Source organism: Lissotriton vulgaris, chromosome 3_2 (assembly GCF_964263255.1).
Source record: "Lissotriton vulgaris chromosome 3_2, aLisVul1.2, whole genome shotgun sequence".
In the NCBI taxonomy this organism is placed as follows: domain Eukaryota; kingdom Metazoa; phylum Chordata; class Amphibia; order Caudata; family Salamandridae; genus Lissotriton; species Lissotriton vulgaris.
In genome coordinates, this window is record NC_141690.1 from 606,126 (window position 1) to 631,517 (window position 25,392).

Below are 25,392 nucleotides of genomic sequence, written 5' to 3' on the forward strand. Positions count from 1 at the left end.
CATTTAATGTACCAGCCGTTAAACAAGCCTTTAACAATTGAACAGGCATGGAATAACTGAAGAAGTCTGTCAATTTATGCTGACCAATTGGAGAAACTCTAATCGATTCCATTGTTGCAGGTTCCAACTTGCTACACACCAAGACTAATTTCCTACATCTCACAATGACATGCAGTCATGGGATGATAGTAACAAAATCCATCTCGGCAGATCATGCACCATTTCCCTCTCCTACCATGCCTGCTCAAGGCCAAGAACTTTAAACCACATATCAGGTTGGACAACTAAGTGCAATGACCAGCTAAGTATACTGTGATCATGCGAAATACCATACATGGACCTGCAGAACTGCTCAAAGCTGTCAGCCTACTGAATAAACTGTGCTGCTGCCTCATACCTCACCTTCCTCCATCAAACCTCTAAGCTCTAATGAGCGGCTGGTGACATTTAAAAGTGGTGGGGCGAAACAAGAGCAGCAGGCTGCCCACATCAAACGCAAAAAAAGTCAGATTGCCCCAGACTGTACACGAGCATGCACGATTCATCCAGCCATCACTGATATCTCTACAAACAACACATCTTCAAAACTGCTGAGTGGCAAAATGGAGTATAAAGGTGAAGTGCTGCTAGAGTGAGTAAGGAGTTCAATGAAGAAAAAAGAGCATGTATGCGCCGCCAAAGCCATGCTGCTTTTCCTGGTAGTGCATAGTGTTTTGTTTCAGTGTGCACAACGTTGTGTGCTCTGAACACAGCACCATAATACACAGTAAGTAGAAGAACTGGGTAAGATAATAGCATGGCCCTTCATACAGTGCAGACCCGTAACCGCACGCTCACCTTCGCGCAAACTGGGTCAAGGAACAACCATATCAGCGTACAGCAAAATTAATGCTAATGGGCGTCATCCCACCCAACACACCGTGATCCCACAACTAAAGGGCCAATTGTACTCCAAATAAACAACTCACCGATGGCGATTCATCTGGCTAGAAGGCACCCTACTGCCCGGCTCCCAGAAAACCATGGAGCCTGTGACAAAGAGCCAAAGATCCCACCCAATCCTGGAACTGCTTACATGCATGAGAGCAGTGCCTTGATTGGTCGGGCGGGCCAACACAGTGCTCCCTTCCAGGCCAGGAGCTTGTGCCTTCATTCCAGCAGCTGTCACACACCTAGTACATTAGTGCGGGCTGACGTGCCCATTTCAGGTCAGCCGTCGCAAGACAGCTGGCCAATTTGACATGCCACTTCAGGCAAATAATTTCGGCTGTGAATCAGCAGCTGGAAGGGCCCACCTGCGACGACATACAGTAAGTCCACCATTCCATCTTCAAATCTGTCTGCTGCAATTGCTTCGCTCGCAGCGGGGCGGGGCGAGGCGACGCTCCTCCACCCAAATGGAGAAACTGCCTCATTCAATACCCTTTCAACCATATGCCCTACATGAAGTTTGCTGCCCATGGGGGGGACGTGGCTTGGAGGCCGATGGAGCTGGCAGTGTGAGCACCCGGGGGGCTGCCCTGTGGTCCCAGGGTTAACGTTGAAGGCTCCTGGAGCTCAGATGTTCAGTGTTTACAGTGGGGGAGGCGGCACAAAATGGCGATGATCCAAGGAGGAGAGCCCGGGTCCTCGGGGATTGAATGGTGAAGCCTCGGTCTGTCCAACACTACAGCTGACAAGACCTAAGAGGGGCGCCGCCTGGGACCTGAGTCGGGAGTGCAAAACAGAGGCGCCAGTTCAGAGCGCGCATGAGGAGCGGCGCTCCCCCAGCGATTCGGAGGTGAGCGGCCAGCCGAGTGCAGGAACGGTGGTTTCCGTACGGGGGCGCCCTGCATTCTGGAGGTTCGGGCCCCCCGAGGTTAGCGGTGCCAGCGACTGCGGGGGATGACGGACGGGGCCCCCCTGAGGGGACTCCTGAGCAGCTCCGTGACGGCACTGGAGGTGGTGAGACAAAATGACAGCCAGTTAGGTTGCGGCGCCTGAGCCTTGGGGAATTGTGCGGGGAATCGTGCTGCGGGGCTGCTGCCCGCCGTGCGCTGGCGCTACTGGGGCACTCGAGGAACGGCACCTGGGACTTTGGGCGGGTGCGGAGAACCCAGGACGAGAGTGGCGGATCGGCGAGTGCGGGGGTAGCGAGCTGCGGGAGCGGTTGCTGGGCAGCTCGGGGGTCTGACATTGGGCCCCCGCTGCCAACGGTGATCAACGGCTGTGGAGTTCTGAGAGCGGAGGCCCCCCTTTCCACTCGTGATCTGGAATACGCCGGCGCTACAGCTGTGTGTGGGGGGCCTGGCGAGCAGGGCTCTGGTTGTTTGAGCACAAGCGGCTGCTGTGCTTAAGGAGAAGGGGGGCACCCTGGCAGGAACTACGTGGTTCGGTGAAGACTGAGCTGCATGGGATGCCGGGAGAGGCGTGCGTGCTGAGAGGGGCTGTGGACTGTGAGGTGGAGCAGTCTGAAAGCCCAGAGAACTAAAAGCTGGGGCGGAGCCCCCTGTTGCGGCGGTAAGAGCAGGAGCCTGGAATAACGGATTATAGGGAGGGAAACCTGTACCTGAACACCCTCAAAAAATGATTAGGGATGGGCTGTCCCCACGCTGCACTATTGGATGACTGAGAGTGGCCCTTTCTGGCGGGTGGCGGACCCGGACTCTGGCGGATCTCGGAAGACGAGGGTGCGAGTCTGAGACCCTGAGCAGCGGAAGCGCGCATACACCCAATCCCCTATTGTCTTCCGCCAGGGGCCATGGGGAAGCCAAAAGGGAAATGGGGTGGAACGGCCCAACAATCGCAGGGAGAGCAGCAGGCCCCGGGCGATCTGGAGAGAGCAGAGGAGGCCCAAGATCCGCAATTACGATAGCTTGATTGTATCCTTGCTACGATAGCGGAATCCTGTACAGCCTTACAACAGGACATTGCGCAAGTAGCGACAGGGCGGGGGCTACTGAAGGCGGATCACTCCAAGCTGGTGGTTAGTGTGAAACAAGTGGAAGGGGCATTGAAGGAGGTAGGACCGGCCCAAAAGGTATTGAAGAGTAAGACAGTGGATGTTCTGGACCGGATTCAAGCGCTGGAGAAACGGGCTGAGGATGCCGAAAGCCGTAATCGGAGAAATAACATTCGCATGGTGGGGCTGCCGGAGAAAGTGGAAGGGTCGGACATGGTGCAGTATCTGGAGTAGTGGTTGCGGACAGTGGTGGCACACGAGGGCTTATCTTCCTTTTTCACGCTGGAGCGAGCACATACGGTGCCTGCCAAGCCCTCGCTGACGGGACGCCCCCCCCGCCCCCTGCCCTGATGTGGCTAGGCTCCCACACTACAAAGACAGGGATCGGATACTACAGAGAGCACGGACGGAAGGGCCATTTGAGGTGGATAACAGCAGAGTGAACATATTTCCGGATTATACCTTGGAGATCCAGCGCCGTCGTACGTCATCCCTGTCGGTGAAGTGGGAGCTGCGATCAAAAGGCATCCAATATTCGCTATTGTTTCCTGCGAAGCTGAAAATCATGCTTTATGGTAACACTCTTTTTCTTGATACACCAGAGGACGCATGGGCGTGGCTGGAAAAGTATAGAGCTGGCGCGGACCGAACGGAGGGGCGAATACAGGAACTCGTGGAGGGGCTACCGCAACGTAAATCGCAGGGCCTTCGTCTTAAACGACCAAAGGTGAAGACACACTCTCAAGCTCAAACTGCTCTGGGTAAACGAGATGCGCTGGAAGCATTGTCCGCGATTCCTAACAGTCGAATCATGCAATCACCGGAGGGAACGGACTCAGAAGGTGAAAAATCATGATCGGAGACGACGGAGGTTGGAAGTGTTCGGTTGCCATTGGTCACCCCGGTCACAGCAGATGGACTCCTGGATGAGTGACAGTTCGTATGTATGGATGTTGGAACCGGAGTGTGGTAGTGGGGGGTTGCAAAAGGTTCTTGTATGAAGAGGTGATGACATGCTGGCGCTGAGATGCGATTGGGGTTGGGTTGCTGGGTGGTGACCCAGGGGCAGGGGAAGGTTCTCAGATGGTGATGCTTTGTTATTTAGCAGTCAGGTGCGCAGGTGGAGCAGAGGAAGGGAAATTATAAGGGGGGGCCTCAGCGGAGTTCACAAGCGGGAGCGTGCGGGCACCCGTCTGCACCAGACCCCCCCCCTCTAACCCTTAAGGCGAGCCTGTGGTGGCTACCGCTGGGCCTAGGAGTGTTTTGTGTGTGGGTATGGTTTTGATGGGGACTAACAGTTTTATTTTAGGACCTGTTCTTGGTAGGGTGGGAGGGGAGTTGGGGATGGGGTTTGGTTCTGGGGGTCACCGGTGTGATGAAAGCTGTCGATGGAGAGAGGAAGGAATCAAAAAGTGATAATGGGGACAATACCTGATTTAAAATGTATCACCTAGAATGTACAGGGTCTACACATGATGACAAGACGTCATAAGGTGCATGTGTATATGATTAGGAGGGGGTACACATAGCGTTGCTCCAGGAAACGCACCTCACGAAGGCGGAAGGCCTAGCGCTGCAGCATAGATATAGGGGCCACGTTTTTAACACGACATATTCGGCATTTGCGAGGGGGGCACTGATTTGGGTCAGGGCCGGGGTCCCCTTCCAGGCGCTTAGGCATATAATAGATGGGAAGGGTAGGTTTGTTACGGTCGAGGGGTGCCTATATGGCAGAGAGGTGACTTTGTGCAGTATTTATGCTCCTAATGTGGACCAGGCGCGATTCCTGGATCGAATGTTGGGTGCCCTTGCACAGTTCCTAGCGGGCCCAACGATAAGTGGAGGGGATTTCAACTCGATTGCAGACACACTTCTGGATAGGTCTCATCCCCCTCTGGCGGGCTCCCCAGTTCACAGGCTGTCCAAGTATAGAGTTGAGTGGCAGGCTCGGTGGCATTTGGTAGATCTGTGGAGGTTCATCACCCGCAGGATAGGGACTATTCCTATTTCTCATTGTTGCAGGAACTTCATGTTCGGTTCGATGCCATTCTGTGCTCCCCATCGGTGGTGGCTTCGGTGACCCAATCAGAATACCTCAAAAGGACTCTGTCTGATCATAACCCGTTGTTGGTTACAATACATTGGACAAGGGATAAAGCTGCAATTCCCACATGGCGGCTGCGCCTGGAGGCGCTAGAGGATCCGGTGTTTCGTAGGGAGGTGGCAGAGGGGATAGCGACCTACTTCTCTGAGAACGTGTGAACGGCTACTACTAGGCCGATGGAGTGGGACGCCTTTAAAGTGGTTGTGCGAGGGTTGTGTATTAGCAAACATGTTGGGGTAAGGAAAACCCTGTTACAGGTTGTTGAAATGGCAGAGGATCGGTTGAGACTAGCGGAGCGGGCGAGGCCGGAGCATCCGGAATTACAGTCTGAAGTTACTGAGGCCAAGGAGAAACTGGCCGGGGTACCCTTCCACTTTCCGTGATGGGGAGGATAGCGTTGCTGAAGATGGTGGCCCTCTCCCAGCTGCTATACCTTTTTAGAACACTGCCTATATGGGTACCTTTTTCGGTGTTTTTCCAACCTGAAGGCCATGATGGTGGGGTTCATCTGGGGGTCGGGAGACGTAGAGTGGCTCTCAAAACATTGATGAGTCCCAGGGCTGGAAGGCAGCCTAGCAGTGCCTGATTTTGAATTGTATTATGTAGCAGCGCAATTGCAGGTCTTTACACTGGTGGTGGCCTTGGAGTTTAGGGTCCCGGACTCTGCCAGAGGGGGAGGCATCCCGAGACACGTCCTGTCCTTTATAGCACTGCAGCAGAGGATGGACCTCACGTTGGAAGAGAGGACTTTGAGGTTGTGTTGGAATAGGTCCCCGAAGAGGGCGGGAGTACAGCACCCTTATGCGCAGGAGATGCCATTGGGGATACTGACGGCATTACCTCATGGAGGGGACTCGTCCTCATTGAGGGACTGGGAAGAGGCGGGGATCCAGGTCCTGGGAGACTTGTATGAGGACGGGGATCTGCTGTCCTACCAGTTGCTGCAGGGGAGGTTTGATCTTTTTAGGGGTGCTTTCCTGATACATGCGGCCGATACAGAGGCATTGGAAGGAGGGACAGGTTGAGCCGAAAACCACAATGGGGTGTCAGTATGCGATGGTGGCGGCTGGCAATTTTAAAGCAATTACATTCTTATACTCAAGGATGCTGCATGAAGGTTTGGCCACATTAGATAGACTGTGCCTTAAGTGGGAAGGGAGCATTGGGAAACCCATACCAGAGGTCACGTGGGGGCACATACAACGCAGGGCGAATGCCCGGTTCGAGCTGGTCCATTTCTTTATTCTACATAGAGATTATTTAACACCGGGGAAGATCATGGAATATTATAATGCTAGCAGCGTGCTGTCCTCGATGTGCCGCAGTGGGGGCAAACTTGGACCACATGGTGTGGGGCTGCCAGTCTCTGGGGGCTTATTGGACCGAAGTGGGCGATCTCCTAAACCTGATCACTGACCGCCAGTTGGTTTTCGACATGGCCACTTGCATATTACACTGGTTTCCCCACACCACCAAGACGAAGGTGACTAGTAAGTTTGTGGAAATGGGCCTAATATTGGCAAAACGGGAAATTACGATGCGTTGGAAATCGAAAGAGGGGCCCAGTGGCAGGAGATGGAGGGTGGAACTGCTGAAGTGGGCTGGTTGTGAGGGAGCGGTTTGGTACAAGATGGCGTTACGACAGAGCAACGAAAAGGCGATAGAAATGGCGAGGGCTTCGGGAAGGATGCTTCAGGATCTGATCACCCATACAACCGAGCAGGGGATAGTACAGGAGGAAGGGGGTGTACAGGGGTAGATGTCGACCCTAATTTTTTCGGACTCAATTATAGCAGAACCTCATCTTTACGTTTGCTTAACTTAGCAGACACACCAGTGACGGGGAGGGGGGAAGGAAGAATGGGGTGGGGGGGCTCTATTTTTTGAATGTTTAGTTGGTTAAGCATTGTGTTAATAGTGGCAGTAGTTCCCGTACTAAGAGGGATTAGCTGGATGCAGATGTTATTCTTGGACTTCCACAAGGGATCAGTTCGAGTTAGACCTATAATGGGATGTAGGGCAAGTCGGTCCCGCATGATGTCACTGGGGGGGAAGTGGAATGTATAACTATGTACTTATGCCTTCTGGATGCTAAACTGAACATCAATAACATTTGTTTAAAAAAAAAAATGAAATGAAGTTTGCTGCCCATGTAGACAAACACTTCAGTGCCCCTTGTAGGGGTAGTGAGCGGTATATAAATTATGCAATTCAGTACCGTGCAATGAAGATAGTTTTTGAATAAGGCCATTTGCTCATTCTTTCTATATCCCAAGACAATTATAGGAAAGCAATAGCATGTATTTTATAGTGGCAGTGCTATGCGGTACAAATTAGGAGCAGGGCTGCATTTTCTTATGTAATACTTGAAATCTAAATTCCTGCAATTATTAATATTTCTGCTCACGTTCAGTACTTATGATTCAGTAATTCCTCTAAGATGTGCAGTGGCCTAAATTTTGTGAAAGATAATATGAATCATTTGTCCTAGAAGGCAGAGAAAATAAATTTGACTGCTTCTTGAACGTCATTGACGCGTTGGGCTAACAATAAACCAAGTCATAATACAACTTCTCAATCAAGGATAAGTCTGCCGAATAAAAGTCGTCGGAAGTTCGTATTTTAGTATAAAACAACCAAAATGCCGTTCTTTTGGCTTTAATGTCCTGCAAACCTATATCTTAATCCTCTAAATATGAGTTTTGAAGTAAGATTTCTTTCAGCGGGAGGCTCTGAAATAAACAATCCAAAAACACTTATAAACCCAAGCTTTGTGACCCACAATCGAGAAATTGTTTGAATACACTAGCAGTCTTATTTCCTACAAACTTCGAAATGCGGCGTCTTGCTAGCGTAGCATTTATTTGGATAACGTTCACATTGGATAAAACACAGTTTTGTGTGCTAATTAATGTAATATCAAAATCTAATATGGAAAACCTCTTTGGGTAAAGTTGTTTCAAAACTGATTTTTTTCGTGAACATGGAAACACTTTCTTGGAAATTATTTTTGAAAGATCCGTTCAGATGATATAACAGTTATTTTTAGGTGTTATAGCCATCTAGCTCCCACCATCCTGTGATGGTTTGATGAGGGGAGAAGACTCATCAGAACTCGGAGACTCATGCTTCCATCACTACTGTATTTTTCTTGGTCTTTAGTGACTTTCTTGATTGAATCGTATGTTTAAGTGGAATTAGAAGATTCTCCAATAGTACCAAAGAAGGGGCAGATTGCTTTTATCGGCATTGTGAAGTCTAGTCTCATTCCGGTAGAGTTTATAGCAGCTGGAAATTTACTTCATCGAATTACAAAGGTGAATCCAGGCATTTTGTGACGCATTTTTGGACAGTTGACTGTCCCTGAGGTCTCGTCCTTACTTGGGGGATGATCTGTGTTTATATTAACAATACTGATTAGTGGTGTTGGTTCACTTGCTGCAGGTGAGTTTCATAGCTTTTATGTAGGAATATTTCTTGCAAAAGCTGTGATGTATAAACTAACTTGCTCATTTTTAAGTCGAACCTACTGAACCATGCACGCTCTGTCTGTTGGACATATTGTGGGCTTACCAAGAACATATAGGGACTTGGAGCCCGCACATTGCTTACCTTTGTTTGGCTTTCCTGTAACTTTCATTTGTCTACTTATAGTTGTGTCCCCGCTCCTCTGTGGTGCGCACACACCACTAGTTGTTTTTTGACAATAGTGATCGCGACGCGATCTCTTTCAGTGCCGCTTGTTTTCTTTACTTTTGGTATAATCGCGGCACCCACGCTTTACTTTTGATGTTATAAGTAAAGTGCGGGTGCCCCGATACCAAAAGTAAAGAAATAGAAAAAAACAGCTATTTCTTTACTTTTGCTATAATTGCGGCACCTGCGCTTTACTTTTAACATTAAAAGTAAAGCGCGGGTGCCGCGATTATAGCAAAAGTAAAGAAATAGCAGTTTTTTTCTATTTCTTTACTTTTGCTATAATTGCGGCACCCGCGCTTTACTTTTGATGTTATAAGTAAAACACGGGTGCCGCAATGATACCAAAAGTAAAGAAATAGAATTTCTTTACTTTTGGTATCATCGCAGCACCTGCGTTTTACTTATAACATTAAATGTAAAGCGTCGTGCCGCGATGCTTGTTTTTATTGCTGATATGTTGTGTGCATCTGGTGAAATACGCCAAGTTAGAAACAGTTGAAGGGAAGGTGCAATTTAACATCTAGAGATTTCAGACTAACGAGGCAAAGATACTTTCTGCTTTTCATCCTACCTTTACTTGTTTCCCTTTCTTTTGGATATGGTTTTGTGCTGTAAGAGAAACTTGTGCCTGGACAGTGCCTGCTGAGTCAGAATATACTGTCATGTTGCTCCTCTTTGCTGCTGCAAAAGCTAATTGAGGTATGAGAAAGCTCATCTGAGCCACTAGATATTAGATTGTATATATCATTGGAATTTTCTTCAGATTTTTTGTAATTCGCTTGGCAGCGCCAAATAGGGTGATTCTTTACTAGCTCTCCTTACTTCACTAGTAGCTAATTAAGCATTTCTTTTCATTGTTAAAAGTTTTGGAGAACTGACAAATGTCACCAAAATGCATTTGTGGTTATTCTTCAGCGTGGTTGTCTCAATTACAGTAAAAAAAATATTCACCTATTGTGCATGCCAACTACACAGAGCCTATTTATGCTAACAAGCAGTAAAACACTTCAACTGGGCTCGGGTTGTTCAATCACTAGAAGAAGGTGCAGAAAGCCAGAGCATGAAAATGTACACAGCAGAGGAAAAGCTTTTTCAAGCCATGCATGGGACTTTGGTCCTCAAGTCTGGTAATAAATGCCTGTAGTCACGTCCTTGAAAAGTGAAGGTCAGTAAAAGGCTAATAAGTTACCTGGAAGGTGCTTTGACTAGTGAGAATGAAATATATATACTCTGCCCTCTGGCATTATTCAGAAATTATAGGGTTGACAGCGGTGGCAGTTGGAATATTGCTATATAACCTGAAAAGTCTTTCTCTTTTTGCATTTCTTGGACCAGTGGAAAATGAATTTTTATGACTCAAAGTTTGGTTATCATTTTAAAATAGTGTCCCTACAAATGGGTTCTTCCTTACCGATTTTGTGGAATTCTGTGCTGTAGTGACCCTCTCTCAAAACTTTCCAGTAACATACAAGCACATCATAGTACTGCCACATGGCTTGTAGCCTCTGAAAGAAGTGGGGTTTTCTTTAACTGGAATGCCAGGAGCTGCAGCACTGCAATGTTCTTTTAACCACTTATGAGTTCTCTTACTGGACGACTTTAAAAGTGGGTACGGAATATAAACAAACATTGACAGAGCCAATAGGTTTCCCCTTTTTGAGGGGCAACTGCACTCTCTCCTTACGCTTTTTAAATTTTTTTATAGCAAGGGTGCTGGCATTTGCATTGCAATAGGTCTCGCAATTGCAAGAGTTTAATCTATTGGCATTGTATATGACAACATCTTTTATCTGTTTTAAAAACAAAATATAAATAAAAGGCATTGTCATTTACAATGCCAATAGCTCAAACTCTTGTAAATGCGAGACCTATTGCATTGCAAATGCTTGTTCCTTTAGGGTAAGCACTCTATGGGAGTGCATGTTTTTCCCAGCTGTATTCCTCATATACTTTTTCTTCCTCTGCACTCCATGTTGCTCTCTGTCCCTCGTGCAGCACTCCCACCCCCTTTCATATTCCACTTTCTCTAGTGTACTTCCCCCTGTTGCTTTCTTGCCTGTGCTTTGCCTCACCTGCTACACATTGCTGTCTCACTCGTTGCTTCTCCAACCTATCCCACCTTCTGTGTAGCTTTCCTCCATGCGAGCCCTCCTCTCTTGCCCACCCTGCCCTCTGTGTAGCTTCCCCGGCCAGCACTCTACTTCCGACCCATTGCACCTCCTCCCCACACTCTATGTTGCTTACATTCCCCCACGTTGCTTACCCCCCCACCCCCATCCATGCCCTGCGGGTTTGCTTCGCCACCCCAGCCTCTATGTTACGCTACTTAAAAACATTTTGTAGCCACCCTCAGTAGGTGCAAGAGGCTGTGATGTCCTTTTAACAAACCACACAAACCTTGTTCATTCTTAAGTTTGTGGCTGCTACCTATATCATCAGTAACAGCCTGGGAGATATTTTAATTTCTATAACAGGGTATACAAATACAGTACCCAGCTGACTCCAAGGTGGATGAAAAATCACTATTCACGTTTGAGGACTGAAAGTAAATGCCCCTTAAACTGCACTGTATCTTAATCAGAAGACTGTTATTTCTGCACAGAGTGAGCAGGTGAATTATGCCTCCCCACAGTAAACCTAAACCTCGCTGAAGTTGAAATTAAGAACTTCTAAGACGGTGTAGTAAGTTTTCTGTTTTTGTTTTCAGCTCAGCCGTTCCCTCGTGATCTTTGACAACCAGTTTCTGCGCTAGGTGATGCGTTAACGAGGCACTATGGGCAGACGGTACCCCGGCTCCTACTATCGTCCCAGCAGCTCATGTACGTATTTTAATGCTTCATTCATTTCCAAAGTTGTATAACATTTTAGCACCATTACTTTTTCATCTGTTCTTGCTACATTTGTACTGAAAGAGAATCAACTCCACGAGTATGAGTTTTAAACGTACATGTTATATTGCACTGTTGTTCATGGTTAACATTTATTTTAAGCCAAGCACATTTACACTTTTGCTTTTCCTCATTTATGTTATCTTTGACCATCAGATCACACTTCCTCACTACACGCTGCTTCTTTCACTTACCTTCACGTCCCTCCCGCTATGATATTTCTGACCGGTTTGAATAGTCCTAATCTTTCATTTTTTCTTCCTAAAATCCCAGTTTCATAGTGTATAATCCGAAGATTTTATTATTGCCTTTATAACCCCTTAACTTTTGGCCCCGACCCTCAACTCCCCCCTCCCCTAAAACCCCTTCAAGGTTTTTCCAAAGAAACTAACTTTTGAAATAAAGAAATGTTGAAAATGATGGATTTGTTTCTGAATTTGTGGGTACCCATATCATGTGATTCAGAGGGCATTTTTTCAAAAGTTTTATTTCTCACACACTGGTTTACATTTGAAAGGCACAAAATATGCATTGAAATCCCATTGGTAATAATAAATGTTCTACTGTTATATGTTCCCACATGTCTTCCCATAAAAATGGTACCTCTATTATGTGGGAGGCCTAGTGCTTGTGACAGGAAATGGCCCAAAATACAGCATGGACGCATCATATTGATACACTGAAAACTCTGTATTTTGGAGGCCAGTACAGTCAGCATCGAGGGAAACCTAGCAAAGCTGTACATTTTTTTAAAACTAGACACCTAGTGGAATCTATGGTGGAGGGACTTGTGTGGCTGTCACCAGATATGTTTACCTAGAATCCAGGGCCGGACTGGCCGTTGCGAGCACTAGGCATTTCCCCAGTGGACCGCCAGGGTTGGGGGCCGGTTTTGAGCCCAGGGGGCCGATTTTGTTACAGGGCCGTGTTTGCAGCATAGCTGCAATATCGTCTGCTGTAACGAAATCGTCCGAAACCGGCCGTGGCAAACAGCTCGGCCGCACCCCATAACCCTCAGGAAGCCAGCCGAGCACTTTGCCAGGACCGGTTTTGGTTCCCAGTCCGGCCCTCCTAGAATCCCTTGCTAACCTTAAACTTGCACTAAGATCACATATTCGTCTCACATTCTGTGATAGAAAGTTGTAGAATCTGCAAGATGGCACAAATGTTCTAACATTCCCCTAAGTCTTCTGATAAAAATCGTATCTCAGTTGTGTGGGTAGGCCTCGTGCCTGAAACAGAAAATGGCACAAAACACATGGACACATCACATTTTTCCAATGAAAACCAACTTTTTTGCAATGTGCGTAGCTGTTGATTATTGGGCCTAGCTTATCCAGCACCTAGGGAAACCTAGCAAACCTGTAATTTTTTTTAAACTAGATACCTAGAGGAATTCTGGATGGGGTACGTTGTGTGGCTCTTACCACGTGTTCTAACCCAGAATCTCTTGCGTACCTCAAAATCTGACTAAAAACACATTTTCCTCACATTTCTCTGGAATCTGTGGGATGACACAAACCTACTAAAACCTAGCATTTCCGCAAGTCTCCAGATAAAAATGGTATCTCACTTGTGTGGGTTGTGCCTGTGACAGGAAACAGCCCAAAACGCAACGTGGACACATCACATTTTTTCACGGAAAACCTTTGCAAAGTGGGTAGCTTTGGCCTTAGGTCAGCTGGTACTTGGGGAAATATACAAACCTGCACATTTTAAAAAGGTAGACACCTGGGGAAATCCAGGATGGGGTGGCTTGCGTGGTTCTCACTAGACTCATCATTTTTTTACCCTGAAAAATGACCCTTTTTTGGAATGTGTCTAGCTGCAGATTTTGGGTCCTAGCTCAGCCGGCACCTAGGGAAACCAAGCAAACCTGCAACTTTTTTAAAACTAGACAAGAGAGGAGTCCAGAGGTGTGGCTCTCGAAGGTTTTTACTAATCTCAATCTTCGATGGAATCCAAAGAAATCGACAAAATTCCTGTTCACAGCCATACCCCACTTGTGCCAATAAAAGCGCTGTGCCACATGTGTAGCTGGGTCCAGTCCCATCGAGAACTCCCATTGAGTTTCTTTTGATCTGCTCCTATTGTGGGCACTAGTCCCAGCCACATATGTAGCACAACATTTTTATCTGCACAAGTGGGGTAACTTTGGGTGGTAGGAAATGTGTGGAGTCATGTGGAATCCGGAAGTTTTTAATCACTGAAGTGTAAGGAAAATGTGTGGTTTCTGGCAAATTTTGAGGTTTGCAGGGCATTGTGGATTAAAAAAACCTGATGGGATCCACAAAAGGCACATCACCCTTGAATCCCCTGGTTGTCTAGTATTCAAAAATGGCTATGCTTCATAGGTTTGCATGGGTGGTGCCACAGCACAGCCCCAAACACTGCAACTACCCCTGTTACTTATCTCTCATTGCAGCACTTTAGGGTATTTTGTGTCATGGTCTCTTCGCCCACCCACAGATACTGGTACCCTTCTTATCAGGAGACATTTGGGCACTCAGGGTGGCTCCCGCATATTCAAGAACTTTCAGTCACAAAAATGTGAGGAACATGTATGTTGTTTACTAAAGTGTAACGTTTGCAAGGGCACTGGGTGATATCACCTAGTGAGAACCACACAGGTCCGGCACCCTGGTTGTCATGTTTTAAAAAATGTATGGATTTGATTGGTTTCTCTGGGTTGCAGGTCAGACAACCCACAAAATTCACATCTCTCCTAATTGCGAAAACAGTATTTTTTTGTAGAATACTGTATTGTGTCTATGTTGTGCATTTAGCTCTCTTTGATTGTGGGCGCTAGAGCCATCTACAAAAATTGGGTTACCATGTGTGGTGGAGACATGTGGAAATGCTGGATGGTTGAGCCACTTGTGAATCGCAAAAGATTTCTGAAATATCCATCACAAAATTTAAATAAAAGATTGATCTTGGCCATTTATGCAAGCTTTCAGTTTTTGCAAAGCATTGTGGGAAAATGTGTAGAATCAATGCAAGTTATACTACCCTGCACCCCTGCAAGTGAAAATGAGGGGTTGAAGACTCCCTACGTTTCCTGAAGAGTATGTCCTCCTAATCTACAAAGAAAATTTGTTTTTGACACACACAGGGTAATCAGTGAGAAAGTGGCATATGTCCCATCCCCTGTTATTTGTTGTGCTGTGACTGTAATGCACTTGTCATGCGGCAAACTGATCATCCTCAAAGTTCTGACTGAGGATGAACATGGCAAGCACAACACATATGTCACCCATACGCGTAGCGTTGGGTGCAGAGTTTTCTGTAAAGTATTGTTTGTTTGTAAAGCACGATATCACCTGGGAGGGTATCTTGTCGCTGATGTAGGAGCAGTCGGGGCTGATCCCTGGATTCACCTAGTTGAGCTAAGTGTTCAGCTTTGTGTGGAATGCAATATTTTTAGAGGTGGCGTAGATGTGTAGGGGCTGGCCATTCCAGCCTTTTGGAGCAAGTTAGGATAAGTCAATTCGCCCTGATCTGGTGCTGCGTATGATTGGAATATGTACGAGTCCAGTTGAGCAAAGGTGTCTGGTAGGTTTCTAAAATATAAAATAGGAGGCGGTTTTTAGGTATGCTAGGTTAGTGCTGTGTAAGACTTTGAATGTGTGTATCAGGAGCTGTTTGAGGTGCATGGTGTGTGCTTGATTGGTAGTAAAGGGGGAGTACGGTTACTGCATTCTGTAACGTTTGGAGTAATCTGCTTGGTTACGTGAGGGAATATTTCAGTATCAGGGTGAGTGTGATGCCAATGGGGTTGGGTCTGTTGATTTAAAAAAAAAGTGATGCCAATTGTATCTGTACCTCTGCACCTATCTGCCTTCTTCCTATGCGATATCATTGTCAAAACATGTCTCTTTCCCCTTCAAAGACACTACTAATTCTGTATACTTGACAAATGAACCTTTACGAACGCCTTCTGTTGCTAGCTACTTGAAGCTCAAGGGAACATGCCCTTCATACACATTCAGTGTACTCACTGTGCTAAATCTAACTACTTCCAGTTTGTGGGTGCAGTTTGGGGGTTTCAGAGACTTCCTTGCAAGGCACACAGTCCTCAAACTGAGTGAGCATATTTACCTTTAAGTAAGGCAGACACACTGGGGATGACTCCCTAAAGAGCACTTCAAAAACTAGTGAAGACCCTATGTTATGCCACACATGATACTGTGACAATGTGGCTTATGTTCTGTCCACCATTGTGTGTAATGTGTGGACTATTATGTACCTGTCATTCAGCGAACAGAACAGCTACCATGTTCTGATGGCTTATAAAGTTGTTGAGCAGGCCATAAGCAAGTTCATGTGTTCCTCAAGTAGAGGAAAACTATTTCTATGGCTGCTTGCCTAGTGAAGTAGTGTCCCACGAAAGGCATATATCCACAGGCATTTAAAAAGGTATATGTTACAGCAGCTCCACCTCAATCAGTTTTCCAATACTTCACTTTTGTATATTACAACATAAAGCTAATAGGAAAACACAGAGCTGGCTGAGAGGAGCACTGGATGCAGTAATAACGATTCTCCTGCTTCTTTCCTTACTTAGAGCAGATGCTGGAACAATGACATGGTCAAGTCTTTTTAGCTGTCACAGGAATGCAGCCTGCAAAGTGCCGATCGTAGTACTTGCCACATTCTCCACAGCGTATGAAGTAGATGCTGCTGCTTCACTCATATACTTATTGTAATCCTGTGTACTGGTGGGCTTGTGAACTTTGGCCGTCTGGCCCCAAACTGTGACAGGGGAAGTACTCTCATCATAAATTATAGTGAGCACATAAACATCAGGCCTATCAGAGATCTTGACTATGTGCTGGTCATTGGACGCAACAGAGAGCTCTGGAAATATTGGAGCTTTTTATGAAGAAGCCCCTGTGCAATCCTTTGCAGCTCTAATAAACTGCACTGCATGCCACAGTGCCAGTTTTGAACAGCTCACGGAACAGCTTTACTCCTGTATAGTAGTTGTCCTCCTAAAGGTTACTCCATTTTGAAGGAGTGGCTGGACAAGCTCCCATGCAATGTTTCCCATGATTCCTAGCGTGTGAAAGCAACGTACAGGGTTTAGAGTGTAGTCCTTGCCTTTACACACTCTCAAGCTGTATACATAGACTGTAGATTGCTCACACAGCTTGTACAACTTGAAGCCATAGCGAGTTTTTTTGGTCAGAATGTACTGCCTGAAACAGCAGACACCCTGTATACAGGATCAAGGACTCATCAATAGCTAAATTATTTCCAGGGGTATACATCTCTGGAAACCTGGCAGACAAATGTTCTACAACAAGTCGAATTTTGAATTACCGGTCATGGCGTGGATGGCCCCAGGGAAATGCATCAGAATTATAATTGAAATGCAGCATACGCTGCAATAGCAAACGGTCACCTCTGCTCATTTGCGGTGCAAAGATGAGTGTTGCACAAAGCGAGCGAGTAAACCAGTAGGACTTCAGTGGTTTGTGCACTAATCCAATTTTGAGTGTAAGACCCAAAAATGTCTTCAATTCCTCAAGTGAAGTGGGAGTCCATTGATGTGCCCTAGAATGAGGCTCTAGAGTGCTGCCATGCTCCACCCAAAATTGTTTGCATGCAAATTTGTTTCCTGCACAATTTCCCCAAGGAAGTCAATATCGGAAAAGAGATGGACGCAGGCAATCGGCAAAATATTTGCTGTATTGACTTTACATCCAATGTTGCCAGTGATTGGGGGAATTTGTGGCTCACTAAACTGGAGGGGTGCCGAGAGACCATGTCATCTGTGCTTGCTGCTGCACATGCTTGCTCTCTGGTTTGATCTATCCTTCTAAGGTCATTCCACTGCACAGAGTGTGCTAGCAAAGGGACACCACGACTGCCCTCAATCATGTCTCTCAGAATTGCTGGAGGACAAGTTGTCGAATGGAACTTTGGCAGATTCTGTTCCATTTTCCTCTCTCTCAGGTGCTGTCTCAGTATCTGATCCTGCCTCAGAACTGTGCTCCATAATTCGAGTTAGAGCCTGGCCAGCAGTCATATACCGAGAAGTTATCTCTGCTTATTGGCCCATACCTTTCTTCTAAAACACTGTCCTACGTAAAAGGAAGATGTATTGTTGTAAATCAGTCAGTGGGTGTGTGCATCTGTGAGATGTGTGCAACAGTAAATAAACAAAAAAGGACTTGCCTTTCTAGATGAAGACTGCAGGTTCTCCAAAGACACTAAAAAAAGACAAAAAAGGACATAGTATTACTTCACTTTACCACATTCACACACCACAGCATACCTTTGTCATGGCTTATGCAAAACCTTGTTGTGAGTGTTTCTTCGATATTGCAAGTATAAAAGTAATTTCCTGAAACTAAAAATCTAGCTTCTCAAGAAGCACACATTCACATAGTAGTACCCCCTGCAACTTTCTGTGCAGGGTGCACCTTTTGAAAACTTGCAGTGCTATCACCAGGGTCACTGGAATTATGCGGTGGGAGAGCACCTACTTATGCCACAGGGTTGAATAAATTATGCAGCAACAAAAAGCAAATTATGCAGCACAATGCAGCACTTTTTGGGACATTATTACTTCGTTATTTTGTAATTTGAAAACTTAATACTGCCTGGAAAAGATAAAAGAGAAGAATCAACTGAATGATGACCATTCAACCTTTGCGCAGGGTCTTCCACTGCCTGCGAATACATATCTCCTCATTTCTGGTCAGTTTTGATCCATTTGAGCTATATAAATCTGCAGAGTTTGCAGGGATGATATATTATGTGCCATTTTTATTTTTTTACATAAATGTGTTTTTCCCTGGTGGGAGCAATGGCTCCTCCAGCGAAAACACACATTTATGTTACAAAATGACACATAATATATTACTTCTGCATAATCTGCAGATTTATATTAAAAAAGAAAAGATGTAACAGGTCTAAAGTCACACCCTGCCTACAACATTTATTTTCTTTTTTAGGAAATGTGTGGTTCCCCATGGGGGTTGCGGTCAGCCCCCAGGGAAAACACATATGTCCCAAAATATTGGGGCCCACAGTGGGTCATCCCATAAGCCAGGAGGGCAGACCGCTTAACAATTTCTTTATCCAGTAGTAGGGTATCTTTCATAGATTCACATGCTTGAATCATTTCCCGTAGTCGAGATGCAAGTCCCTGGTACATTTATAAAGGGAATGTCACAATAGACATAGAAGTTAAAAAGACTAAGGCCTCATATTTAGTAACCTATCTAAGTCCTTTTTAAAAAAAGGACCAAACTAAAGAGAACAACCAATCAGCTGACACCACCCTCTAGAACCTTCCGGAGCTCCAGTCTCTCAGATTTTCTATCTATCGCATGTCGTGCATAGGGAGTCTCCACTGAGCTCTGCTCAGTTTTTTCATCTTAACTTCTAATCATACTTTTCTTCAGTTTTTCTCTTGGATACAAGGTATTTTACATCTATAATTCTCTTGCCCGAGTGAATTCCACTGATTTTCTTTGTCGGGCACACCTAAAAAAGGCCTTTTTTAGGCCCTGTGGTACCTGCAGAAAGAAAACACTGCATAGCGATGACCCTCATAAAGACTGCCTTTACTGCCTTTATCCTGATCATAAACCAAAGGATTGGAAGTTATGTCACACTTTTTCTTCAAAGACTTTAAAGGACTGTGAGGGGAGGCTGTTATTATGGCTGCAGAGGCTTAAAGACAAGGAGGACCCTGTATCTTCTGAGGAGAGCGAAGATCCCTCAAGATCCTCCTCAAATACGACTAAAAAAAGACCACTGGACATCTCCCTAGGTCACTCCTCGCAGCAACTTCCAAAGAAGACGCTCAAAAAGTCTTCAGAGGCTACAAAAAAAACCAAGATCTGCCTTCCAAAGCGTCTCCTTTGCATCAGGGTGTGATTTCTGTCAAAAGATTCTGTAAATCAGCTTCAGACCCTATTACTCCTCCTTTGAAGGTAAAATATGGTTTTAAAAATCCTTCATTAGCCCCGTCGACTGACAACTTGTCGACAGCGGTACTGATGATGAAATGACCTCAAGTGACTTGTCGGAGTGACTTCGTCGTCGACAACCGTCGCCACGGTTTCAGTTTCATCTGCGCCAATTTAATCGTTGACGATAAAGATATTCAGAAAGTTTTCATCGAAGAAAGGTTCCGACGACGACCATCCCGACGACGAGTACTGCATCGATGATGTTGCCTGCGTCAATGACAAGTCCACTTTCGACGACGATTTCTCCCATTGCTTCGACAGCCTCAACGACGACGAGAGATGCATCATCAACGACTGTATTGTCATCTACTCCAGTTACGTCTGGGATATCCATGTCCGTCGACGGTTTTTGACGACGATGAGATTCGGAAGAATACAGCTTGTTTGGGGCTTCATGGAGTTGAATGTTAAATATCAAGTAGACTCCAATGATGAGGACCAATTCAGTGACCAACATCTGTACCACTCTGACCAACGACGTCAACAGCAACTGCATCCAGAGATTGTTTGTTTTCCTTCCACTCTAATAACTGATCTATAATTCATGTTAGTGGACTACAAGAAGAGGTTTCCTACATCCGCACCATCTCCTGCTCCAGTGCTTTCTCCACCTTTTGTGCTGCAGAGTCCACCTCCACCTGTTGCCATGTCTCAAATGCCTATGCAGCAGCTTCCATCTACAGATGAAGACGAGGAGCAACAAGAAGGGGACATCCAGGATATACAATCACATCCAGACAAATGGGATGATTACATTATCCTTCCACCAGCATCACCATCTCCACCTCAAGTAGACTCCCCTCCGGAGGATATTGGAGAATTTCATTATCTCTTGGAGAGAGCAGCCAGACGTTTTGAACTTACAATGCCTACTCACCAACAAGACTGTTTCCTTTACAATTTCAGAGAACCTTTAATTTCAGAGAACCTTGTTACCACAATGGCCGACACCCCAATCGTAGATTTCTGGTTGCCTACTGGTTTTCCTGGCTGTGGATCGCAGCGCAACCGTGATCCACAGACAGAAACACATTTCAGAAAAGCATTGTTGGAAAGGGGAAACTCCCCTTCCCAACGATGCTTCCCTGAAACCTGGGGAGGCACTGCGGTCCCCTAAAATAACATCTGACTGTAGAGCAGGAACTCACTACTGGTCTCCGCCGATGGGACTCAGGGATGTCAGCATGTCTTGCGGCGTGATGATGCCACAGATGGATGGAAGGGGGATAGGGGTGACATGCAAGTGATTGCACATCTCACCCGCACTTTAACAGAAAATGAATTCTCCTGTGCAAGCACCATAGGATCCTTTCTAGCGTTAAAAGAACCCATATAATAACAAAAAGATCAATTTTATTTATTAAGAACAATCTACACAACATTAAATAGTGTAAAACTAACTACATCCCATACTTGTTGACATTCTAGACTTTTATCAGATTGACGATGATTATAGAATCAGAGGTTTGAATGAAAACCGCGTTGATACCAGAAACCATGTAATGTGGAAATAGCTGCACTTTTGTAATACAGATTATGGTCCAAGTATGGCTGGCATGCGATCTAAGAAGGTGAGGAATTTACTGCCTTGCAGTTCCAGGTAGCATTGTCCAGTAAGATGGCTCAGTGGTTTAAACACTCGCTGCGATATGTGCTGTGATCAGCAGGTTATTTGTTTCACCCCAGAAAAAGTTATTTTTAAAATTCAAAGTGTGTTAATGGGTATAATAAAAAAATAACGCAAACATTGCTATTCTCTTAGAAAAGCACAAAGTTTGTTCAAATACACACTTCCGCCATATATTTCTGGGGTTTCTTTGTGCTGGAAGATCAACACTAGTAAGTGTGGTGGGATCCTTCTGTAAATCCACATATTTTCCCTGGGACTTCTTGGGGTCTGTGTGATTCCCAGAACAGTCTGAAATGTACTCAGTGTAGGAACAAAACTGCCAACTTAAGTTTCTGACTTTTTTAAAATAATGTGTGAGCCTTACACTATTTAAGAAAGATGAATACAAATCACAATCTATGTCAAGTTTATGTTTATCTGTTGATTTTGGTGTGACCGTAGGAAGTAATCAGCAGGAAACAAGCAGTGGGATTTTAATTGAATTTTGAGTTTTTGTTGATATGGTAGCTCTTTATAGTTCAAACATTTTTATGGTCCCAAGCATTCACTTTCTTTCCAGAAGATTAACTATCCACCTGGCAGTTTTGCAAGAGATTGGCAGGGTAGACTAATTTGGAAAGTTTGGCATTTATTTGCCCTACATACCATCATTTCTTCAACATTCCTCCTTCATACCGCAATACATGTGTCTCGATTTGTTCGGCATAAAATTCTGGTGAAATATCACCTTGCACACAGGTTTCCTGTACTTGAAACTACTTCGCATTTAGTAACATCTCCCCATAGCCTCTGTCACCTAGACAATGCATCGTCTGTCCCCAGGTGTTCCCACTGTACATTGAAACACAGCAGAAGATAATATCCGGGCTTCTGTGGAAAAGTATGGTGCACAGAGCTTTTCAGACAGTGTTACATCTCTAGTCCCAGCACCCTTATTACTAGGGTCAGTAAACAGTCTCCGTTGAAAACAGTGTAGCCTTTGCATTTCATCGGAGTATTCTCATTTGCATGTTTCAGAGGACTTACTCTTCCCCTTTTGGAACAATTCCCGAAGCATTTTACAATCTTCCTCTTTCTATTGGTGGAACACGTCTCCCTAAAATTCAGGGGCAAAGATAGGATTATTCAATTGTGCTCTACAGGACTATAAGATAATAGGAGGGTTGTCAGCAGTTGCCAATGTATCCCAGACCTCTACGTGTTCCGCGTTACCTCTTGCACACATGCCACTGCCGTTCTAGACTTTTTAGGGGGACAAACAAAATACCCGGGGTGCCTTTCCATGATTGCGGCGTCCATGTGGATCCGTTGCTTTTCTGTTTCCCTTAATGACCCAGCCGCGTAGCTAGGGGGGGGGGCGAGTGGGGCGGTCCGCCCCGGGCGGCACTATTCTGGGGGTGGCAGGCCGCGTGACCCGTTGCAGTGGCCTTTTTAAAAGTTAAATCATTAAGAAAGTTCTGAGTTCAGCTTCCCTGATTTCAGCCCTGGGTCCCAGTAGTTTAAATACTGAAAGTCCCTGACCTGACCTCTGATGACGCACTGCAGCCTCGCTGATTGCAAGCAGCCTGGGTGCTTTAAGCAGAAGCCCAGGGTTTCCAAGGCTGCTTGTCAATCAGCGAGGATACACCTCCATAACCCCACCCCATACTGCCTGGGAAGAGCTGCTGTGCATCCGAGGCTGCCTACGAGTACGACCGGGCCTGATCTGCAGCACACGTGCTTTTTGTAAAAACAAGCAGCAGACTTGCTCGGATCGGAGGAGGCTGGCACTGGCAGTTCGTATCAGAGCAGAGGCAAGTTTAATTTAATTATTCTACAGAACATTTGCGTTCTCTAAAGCAACATGTTTGCATCAAAATACATAGGTGGACATGGAGACACCCATGCTGCACTCAGCACTCATAAAGCGTCTCCCTGATGCATAGTAATGCAGGCAGCACTATGCACTGCCTCACGTTTCTTTAAGTTGAAAACCCCACACATAGCCTCGCAAATCTTGATTTCCGTGGCGCAAAATCCAACAATGATTTTGCACTGGGGGGCTGCACCAAAGAGGGGGGAATCTGCTGCAAAATCTCAGTGAATCTGGACCTCGAGCCCTGCTGAAGTGTGACACACAAAATGTGTAGCGCGCCTGTCAGAGGACTCGTGACGCGGATCCTTTGCACAGCGCATGTACCAGGCCGAGCAGAAAGGTGCTAATGTGCACACTTTGCACGTCTCTTCATACATTCACGAAGCGCTTTACGTGTTTCTTGATTCATTTATTCATGCCATAATTGACATGTTCACCCATTCAAGCCATGCTTTACTTGTCTCTTCATTTATTCACATAACGCTTACGTGTCTCTTCATTCATTCACTTATGCCACACTTTACATGCCCAGTTATTCATGCCATGCTTTATGCCTCTTCATTCATTCAAGACGCGCTGTACGTGATTCTTCATTCATTCACTCATGCCACATTTTCATGTCCAGTAATTCATGCAGAGCTTTACACGTCTCGTCATTCATTCATGACATAATTTAGATGTTTCTTCATGCATTCACTTACGCCACACATTATGTGTCCATGTATTCATGCCATGCTTTACACGTCTCATTATTCATTCACTTATGCTACACTTTACATGTGCTCTTTGTTCATGCCATGCTTTACACATCTCTTCATACATTCACGAAGCGCTTTACCTGTTTCTTCATTCATCCATTTATGCTGGAATCTGGGACATTTTTGCCCAGTCGAGGTCACTGCAATTTGGCACAGCATTAAGTGAATCCGTAAACCACAAACGCTCCTGATGCCAGCACTCTTGCTAGGGCTTGGTCTTGCTTGGTCTCCCCTGGGGTTAGTGCCTACCGTTTGCACAAATGTGCCAGCAGCAGGCACTTAACACACACTGCGATCTTTCGACAGCAGCATGCACTACGTACTGTGCCCGCCTTGTGCTACAGGCGTCACTGACACTGCAGCAAAAGCTGCTTCAGGCTCTGTTGACAGAGCAATTTGAACGAGTCAAATGTGCAGCGCTGCAATATTTGAATTTAAGTTTCTTTTCCGTGCTGTTATCACCAGGAACAGCAAACTATAGTGTCTTCTTTCTGTGACATCCATTTATAAAAAGTAATTGGTTAAAATATGGCATTTATTCATTACCAGTGTTCACTCTAAATTTAAATTGAATTATGATGTAAGCAAAACTAACTGCCTCCTGGCTCCGGTTAGCTCCTATCAAAAGTACTTTCATTTCAAGGACAACGACACGAGTACACCCTGCTTTATGTAAAAAAATAAAAAGCAGCAGACTTGCTCGGATTAGAGGAGGCTGGCAGTTTGTATCACATGCAAGTTTAATTTAATGATTCTACAGCACCTTTGTGTTCTATAAAGCTGCATGCATTGCCCACTCGAGGTTGCTGCATTTGCACAGCATTTGGTGAATTGGTAAACCACATAACCTCCTGATGCCGGTAAATAATGCTTAGGCCATGGGTGACGTAACTGGTGCTCTAGCAAAGCACTCAGAGACAAATGGGGTACTCTCATAATACGATGTATGTCTGTTTGCCAAAGAAAGAGCCCCACGTGTTCTAGAAATTTATATGGATTTACAAAGAGCATGACACTGTATCACGGCATTACTGTGAAAGGATATGGGGCCTAAGTTAAAGGTTCATTCAGTTTTATTACAATGGCACATAGTGCTCTTTGGGCTTGATATGTACCCAATATGATTTAATTTCAAAATCTTCCTGCAGCCTGCTTCAGTGAAAGGAAATGTTTTGCTCAAGATATAAAATGCTCATTTGGATGGTACTTTGTTTTGATACTCTTCTCATGGCCATGTTGTTTCAGTAGGGGGGACGAGCTGCCCAATATCTGGTATTGTATCATGTCAATTGATAAGTTTCAAAGTAACAGGTGGTTATGCGTGCCTGGCCCCCCTTTTATCAAAAGTACAGTTAATTTCCTTGCATTTAATGCATCACATTATATCTCCTTGGTGTTAATGGTGCACAGAATGCGTTCAAGATTTTCGTATTATTTTCTTAGGGCTTGCACTAGATCTGGAAGGGCAGGAGTTAACAGACGGCCCTAGGCGCTGGGAGCTCAAGCAAGCCGACCATGGGTATTGG

The 25,392-nt window shown here is 45.6% G+C and overlaps 1 protein-coding gene across 11 annotated transcripts in view; it reads left to right on the plus strand.

The window, feature by feature from the left end:
* Positions 1 to 25,392, plus strand: part of APBB2 (amyloid beta precursor protein binding family B member 2) — a 973,994-nt gene that overhangs the window by 267,410 nt on the left and 681,192 nt on the right. For all 11 annotated transcript variants that reach the window (XM_086963922.1, XM_086963917.1, XM_086963923.1 and 8 more), the window contains one exon: positions 11,452 to 11,563. Coding sequence is in view for 10 of the 11 variants with exons in the window: in XM_086963917.1 (XP_086820043.1) it covers positions 11,518 to 11,563 (46 nt within the window). In the remaining variant the exon portion in view is untranslated. The remainder of the gene's footprint in view (positions 1 to 11,451; positions 11,564 to 25,392) is intronic.